The following is a 7500-nucleotide window of genomic DNA, read 5'->3' as shown; positions in this document are numbered from 1 at the left end:
ATGCACTATTGGTACAGCCCAATAATGATCCCATTTTAAAAGTCAGATATAAACAAAACCTCTAACATTATATTATACAATGCTAAGCTACGCACCAACCAACATTGGCAAGTGAGGGAATAATTGGAAAGTTTTTAGATAACACTCTCCAAGAAACGTTAGACACAATTCTAACGGATTAAGTGATCATGGGAAGACCATCAACGTTCCCAAAGTAGGAAAATAATTTATCTAAAAAATGACACACCTGTGGAAAATTCGGCTTGGAGATATAATAAGAGGTAAAGATTTTATTGACTTCTGTAGTACATTAATAATCTAGTTATAGCCATACATTTTCCAACCCCACCAGACACTTGTACACATGGTTTTCACCAAACAAAAAGGAACACGCACCAAATTGCCTACATTGTGCTGACCAAAAATGGAAAAGTTGCATAAAAATGCCAAATAAGACCTGGTGGCCGACTGCAACAGTGACCACCAACTACTAACTATCGAACTTTCAAATAAGACTAAAAAAGATGGAGCGTCCAAACACCACCTCTAAGCTCGACTACAAACCTCTTGATAACAATTACAGAATTACCAAGTGTCCAAACAAATTTGAAGTACTCAATCCATGTGAAGATTATAAAACCAAATGAAGTTGTGGGAAGAAGAAGAGAACTCTTGCTGAGCGCTGCTGCTTAAGAAACTAGCGCCAAAGAAAAAGACAAATTCCCCCCTGGATATCTGAAAAAACACCAGTAAATTGAAACAAGACGATGCCTAAAATCAAAGGTTATCAATAACCAGTTTGAAAAGTAATTTACAAAAAACAAAATACAAAATTCAAGATGCATTGCGACACGATAAGGAAAATATTTAAATGAACATTGCAGAGAATTGAAAACTGTTCCATAAAAAAGACAGCTAAAGAACTCTACCAAGGTACGAAACTCAACACGAAAATTTAAACCTCAATGGACCCTATCAAAACTGAAAATGGCTTGTTTTATGTGATGGAAAAGAAGCAAAGATAGAGGGAATCAATATTGTTCAAACCTCATGCAAAAGGAATAAAGATCTTAACGTACACAACATTAATTAACTCAATGACAACGAAGATGAACCACCCACCACTGCTAGACGAAGTTTATAAAAGCATAAGAATTGAAGAATAACAAGAGCCCGGGAATAGATGAAATAACAGCTGAGCTAATCAGGAATGCTGGCGAGGGTGTTGAATACTGGGTAAAATCAGTCTTTGCTCCCTTACCTAAAAAAGGTGACGCACTCCAATGCAACAATAACAGGAACAATTGCCGTTAATAAATCCACAAACAGCAAAATTTTGTTTAAATTATTTGCTGAAAGAATGAAGTTGAAGTTAAAGAAAGAAAATTGCAGACGACAAGCAGGTTTTTCGCCCTGGAAAAGGTACCAGGACCCAGATTCTAAATCTAAAATTGATCATAGAGAAAAACAGAGAACATCAGAAGACCTATACTGTGTTTTTCACATTCGATTCTTGAAAGCTTTTGATAACTGTTGATCACGATATCCTCTGGAATAATATGAACGATATGAAGTTTCCAAAACACATCATCCAACTAATAAAAGCCATGTTGTTGTTAGATCTTTATTCCTTTTGCATAGGTTGGAACAATATTGATTCCATCTATCTTTGACTTCTTTTTCCATCACATAAAACAAGTCCATCCTTCAGGTTTGATAGTGTCCATTGTAGGTTTAAACTTTCGTGTGATGTTTCGTACTCCGTGGGAGAGTTCTTTAGCTGGCTTTTTGATGGGAACAGTTTTCAATTCTCTGGCAATGTTCATTTAAATATTTTTCCTTATCTTGGTCGCAATGATCTTTTGAATTTTTGTATTTTGTTTTTTGTAAATTTACTTTTCAATGGAGTTATTGATACACTTTGATTTTAGGCATCGTCTTGTTTTCAATTTTTACGTTGGTGTTTTTTTTTTCAGATATCCAGGGGGAATTTGTCTTTTTCTTTTTGGCGATAGTTTCTTAAGCAGCGCTGAGCAAGAGTTCTCTTCCTTCTTCCCACAACTCATTTGGTGTTTTATCAATAGTTTTGAAATGTGGTGTTACAGACGAGTACTGCGTATTAGCTGGACAGAGAAGAAGACGAATGATGAAGTGCTGAGAAAAATGGGGAATTGTAAGCGGCGACTGTTGGACATCTTGAACAAGAGGAAATAAAAGTTTATTGTCATGAGAGAAGTAACAGTATTGAGAAAAACTGCTGACAGGGGATGTGGATAGGAAAAACAGAAGGAAGAGGCAACCGAAGACCAGACTGAGCGACATATCAAAGTATTTGCTGGGCTGTCATGTATAAGTGGAAAGAAAGCGTAAGATCGAGTTTAGTGGCGAAGGATGGTGGAGAGGTCCACGGCTGCTCAAACATGAGCATACCGTTATTGAAAAAGATAAAGTTAGAGAAGCAAGCGAAAAGGCTGGTTTGTTTCTTAATGTCAAGAAAACTACGATCATGAAGATTCAAAGATGACCTGCAATGTACGGTGATAAACATGTTACAATCAATTGAATGGTTGTCGAAAATGTGAAAGAGTTCACTTATCTTGGAGCTGTTTTTAACTAATACATATGGTGATTTCACCGGAGATAAAAAGAAATTTGCCCATTGCCAAAAATGCAAGTTGCTCCTCAATAACAATCTGGAAAGACGAAGCATTACCTTATGACAAAGCTAGGTATTGAACTCAATTAGTTTTCCCAATTGCATTTTTTTCCCAAATATGGGTTGGGTGCTGAAAAGATAGTAAAAAAAAGGGTCAATAGTTTTGAACTAGGGGTTTTTAAGACGAGTCTACGTTTTTAACGGCAAAAAGAAAACAAATGATAATCTGAAAAAAAAAAATTTTGAAAGACCGCTTTTGGGACATCTTGAACGGGGGAAAATTTTTAAAGTTTAGGGTCTGTGTGAGAAAAAAAGTGCTGAAAAATTTGCGACAGGGAGGGTAAAGGGAAAACAGAGGGAAGGCAAACCGAAGAAAAGGCTGGTGACAACATAAAAGGGAATTTGCGGGCGACGATGGTACAATGGAAAAAAAAGCGCAAGATGGGTTTGATGGCAAAGGGAAAGGGTGGGAGGCCCCGGGCTGCTAAACTGAGCACCGTTTTGATGATGATGGCCCCGGACTCTCTTCGGGGGCGTTCCCCTTCGGCCCTCGAATTTTAAAACCCGGGGCCGAAAGGATCCCAGCCCCTCCTGTGCCGGAGGAGAACACTCCCAGCTCAGCGGGAAAAGGCTGACCTTTCTGCGAAAGGGAAAAATTTGTGCCGCTCCTGCACCCGTAAAAGGGGCAGGGTATAGCCGAATGCCACGTAGGGTTTCAGGTAAACCGGGCGCCGCCACACCTTGGCCCGTAGGCACGCTGGCCTCATTCGAGGTCAAGCTCGACAAGAGCTTCGGCGTGGCCAACAAGTACGGGCGGGGCGGCCAGTCCCAGAAGCGCTCCGCCAGGCTGGCGGACGAGAGCCGCCTGAACCACCTGAAGGCGGTGTACGGGCGCATGGAGGGGAACCTCCTGGACGGAAATTCCCCCCCTGGTGGGAGGATCGTGGGGGGCCCGGGGCCCCATGAAGATGTTGTCGCTCGTCTTGTCTTGGGTTTTGCCTCTTCCTCTTTTCCTATCCCCATCCCTGTCAAAAGTTTTTTTCCAAATATTTTCACTTCTCATCACATGCCAAAAAACTTTAGTTTCCTTTTTTTCAAGAGTTCGTCTGCAATTTTTTTTCTTAATTTAAAACCTCATTTTTTTCAGCAAAATTTTCAACAAAAATTTTGCGCTGTGACTTTTTGTCGTGCTTTTAGTGAACTGTCCGTTATTTTTGCTTGGAATGCGTCACCTTTTTTTTGGGATGGGAGTAAAACGATTTTACCCAGCCTCTCCTTACCACTCCAAACCTTCCTGAGAAGGGATGCGGGGGGGACTTCAGCTGACGCCCTGTTTGTCCTGCAGACGAAGGAGCTCGTCGGCGACGGCAGGGATCATGGCGACCTCGAAGCTCTCGCCGAGCTTCTTCTTGAGGCCCTTGCTGGCTCGCTCGTGGCCGAGCACCAGCCTTTCGCGGCTCAGCTTATCCATTCGAGTGGAAGCCATGGCAGCGGCCTTTGTAAATCGCTTGCCTCTAATCTGTGATCAGCAGTGGCGCAGGTGCGGCGGCGTCAGCGGACAGCCGGGAAGCGCGTCTTACCTGTGCAAGTGGCAGAGCAAGAATGCCAGGCGGCAGGCGGGGCGGATGAGCGATAGACGTAAGCTCAGAGTAACGAGTTTAACTCATGCTGCCCTCAGGCCGAGCACGCATGCGCGACAGCATCCGTGTGTGGCGTGATTTTGCATTAAAAAAAAAAAAAAAAAAATCATATATATATATATATATTTTTTTTTTTTTTTTTTTTTTTACTGCTTTTTCAATTATATAATCAATTCACAAGGAAAAACAATTTAAGATAAAATGAAAGTAAAAACTAATCAACTAATTTTCTTAATACTTATTAGGAAAACCGTAAATATAAAAAGTAGAAAAAAAGTGAACATTCTTCTCCTTTTGAGTCACGGCGCCATTCTGTTTCCGAAACGAAAAAGTCAAAATTTACTATAAGAACGTTCGTCGCTGTGCCCAAAGTTTCTCTCTCTCTCGCTCCCTCTTTCTCTCTCTCTCGCTCCCTCTTTCTCTCTCTACTTCTCTCTCTCTCCTTCTCTCTTTTTCTCTCTCTCCCTCCCTGCCACCCCTCTCTCTCTCTCTCTCCCTCTTTCTCTCTCTCCTTCTCTCTCTCTCTCCTCTCTTTTTCTCTCTCTCCCTCCCTGCCACCCCTCTCTCTCTCTCGCTCCCTCTTTCTCTCTCTCCTTCTCTCTCTCTCTCTCCTCTCTTTTTCTCTCTCTCCCTCCCTGCCACCCCCTCTCTCTCTCTCACTCCCTCTTTCTCTCTCTCCTTTTCTCTCTCTCTCCTTCTCTCTTTTTCTCTCTCTCCCTCCCTGCCACCCCTCTCTCTCTCTCGCTCCCTCTTTCTCTCTCTCCTTCTCTCTCTCTCTCCTCTCTTTTCTCTCTCTCTCCCTCCCTGCCACCCTCTCTCTCCCTCGCTCCCTCTTTCTCTCTCTCCTCTCTCTCTCTCTCTCTCTCTCTTTTTTCTCTCTCTCCCTCCCTGCCACCCCCTCTCTCTCCCTCGCTCCCTCTTTCTCTCTCTCCTTCTCTCTCTCTCTCCTCTCTTTTTCTCTCTCTCCCTCCCTGCCACCCCTCTCTCTCTCTCGCTCCCTCTTTCTCTCTCTCCTTCTCTCTCTCTCTCTTCTCTCTTTTTCTCTCTCTCCCTCCCTGCCACCCCTCTCTCTCTCTCGCTCCCTCTTTCTCTCTCTCTCCCTCTCTCTCTCTCTCCTCTCTTTTCTCTCTCTCCCTCCCTGCCCACCCCTCTCTCTCTCTCGCTCCCTCTTCCTCTCTCTCCTTCTCTCTCTCTCTCCTCTCTTTTTCTCTCTCTCCCTCCTGCCACCCCTCTCTCTCTCTCTCGCTCCCTCTTTCTCTCTCTCCTTTCTTTCTCTCTCCTCTCTTTTCTCTCTCTCTCTCCCTCCCTGCCACCCCTCTCTCTCTCTCGCTCCCTCTTTCTCTCTCTCCTTCTCTCTCTCTCTCCTCTCTTTTTCTCTCTCTCCCTCCCTGCCACCCCTCTCTCTCTCTCGCTCCCTCTTTCTCTCTCTCCTTCTCTCTCTCTCTCCCTCTCTTTTTTCTCTCTCTCTCTCTCCCGCCACCTCTCTCTCTCTCTCGCTCCCTCCCTCTCTCTCTCCTTCTCTCTCTCTCTCCTTCTCTCTTTTTCTCTCTCTCCCTCCCTGCCATCCCTCTCTCTCTCTCGCCTCCCCTCCCATTCTCTCTCTCCTTCTCTCTCTCTCTCCTCTCTTTTTTCTCTCTCTCCCTCCCTGCACCCCCTCTCTCTCTCGCTCCCTCCTCCTCTTTCTCTCTCTCCTTTTCTCTCTCTCCTCTCCTCTCTTTTCTCTCTCTCCCTCCCTGCCACCCCTCTCTCTCTCTCGCTCCCTCTTTCTCTCTCTCCTTCTCTCTTCTCTCCTCCTCTCTTGTTCCCTCTCTCTCCCTCCCTCCCCCCTCTCTCTCTCCTGCGCTCCCCTCTCTTCTCTCTCTCCTTCTCTCTCTCTCTCCTTCTCTTTTTTTCTCTCTCTCTCTCTGCCACCCCTCTCTCTCTCTCGCTCCCTCTTTCTCTCTCTCCTTCTCTTCTCTCTCCTCTCTTTTTCTCTCTCTCCCTCCCTGCCATCCCTCTCTCTCTCTCGCTCCCTCTTTCTCTCTCTCCTTCTCTCTCTCTCTCCTCTCTTTTTCTCTCTCTCCCTCCCTGCCACCCCTCTCTCTCTCTCCTCCCTCTTTCTCTCTCTCCTTTTCTCTCTCTCTCTCTCCTCTCTTTTTCTTCTCTCTCCCTCCATGCCACCCCTCTCTCTCTCTCGCCTCTCTCTTTCTCTCTCTCTTCTCCTTCTATTCTCTCTCTCTCTCTCTCTCTCTCTCTTTTTTCTCTCTCTCCTTCCCTGCACCCCTCTCTCTCTCTCGCTCCCTCTTTCTCTCTCTCCTTCTCTCTCTCTCTCCTTCTCTCTTTTTCTCTCTCTCCTTGCCTCCTCTTCTCGCTCTTTTTCTTCTCTCTTCTTTCTCTTCTCTCTCTCGCTCCCTCTTTCTCTCTTCTCCTTCCTCTCTCTTTCATTCTCTCTTTTTCTTCTCTCTCTGTACCCCTGCCATCTCTCTCTGTAGCTCCCTCTTTCTCTCTCTATTCTCTTCCATCTTCTCCTGTCTCTCCTTCCCTCCTTTGCTTCTACCCTTCTCTCATCTCTCCCCCCCTACCCACTTCATCTCTCCTCCACTCCTTCCTCTCTCTACATTCATATTCTATTTTTTTTTTTTTTTTTTCTATCCTATAACCTCATATTCTTAAGAATCTTCCTCCTCATCCAAACCTTGCTTTTCGTTATTCGCACTACAATGCAATTGATAGTTTTTTTTTTTTTTTTTTGATGATGATTAGCACTAAACCTTACCTCAATTTAGCTGAGCAACATCCTTCGCTAGGGAGCATTACCTGAGCTTTGTGTGTTTAATCCACACAACCTTAACCACACACAAAAAAACTTTTCACACAAGCACATATATATATTAAAAATATACTATATATATAATTAATATATATATATATATATATTACTATATAATATAATAATGCTGAAAAGAGAGAGTATTATATATAATCAGACATCCAACTTTCCAGGCTGCCCCCTGGCTCCACCATTTCTCAACCATACTCTCACTTGTCTTAATATAAATTGATTGATTTCTTATCATATATATATATATATATATATATATATTAATAGATAGATATCTAATAATATAATATAATATTAGCATATATATATATACATACTTATATATATAATAATAATATATATAATATTATATATTATACTATATAATTTTATATAATTTAATT

At 43.2% G+C, this 7500-nt stretch overlaps 1 protein-coding gene across 1 annotated transcript in view; it reads left to right on the top strand.

The window, feature by feature from the left end:
* LOC119599216 overlaps positions 1 to 7500 on the top strand; it is a 31557-nt gene that overhangs the window by 13933 nt on the left and 10124 nt on the right. Inside the window, 2 exon segments of the mRNA XM_037948956.1 lie at positions 3234 to 3626; positions 4002 to 4177. Of these exon segments, the coding sequence (XP_037804884.1) occupies positions 3234 to 3626; positions 4002 to 4177 (569 nt within the window).

This window comes from Penaeus monodon, chromosome 42 (assembly GCF_015228065.2).
Source record: "Penaeus monodon isolate SGIC_2016 chromosome 42, NSTDA_Pmon_1, whole genome shotgun sequence".
Lineage (NCBI taxonomy): Eukaryota > Metazoa > Arthropoda > Malacostraca > Decapoda > Penaeidae > Penaeus > Penaeus monodon.
Note: the sequence above shows the minus strand (reverse complement) of the source record. Positions and strands in the feature narration are given on the sequence as shown.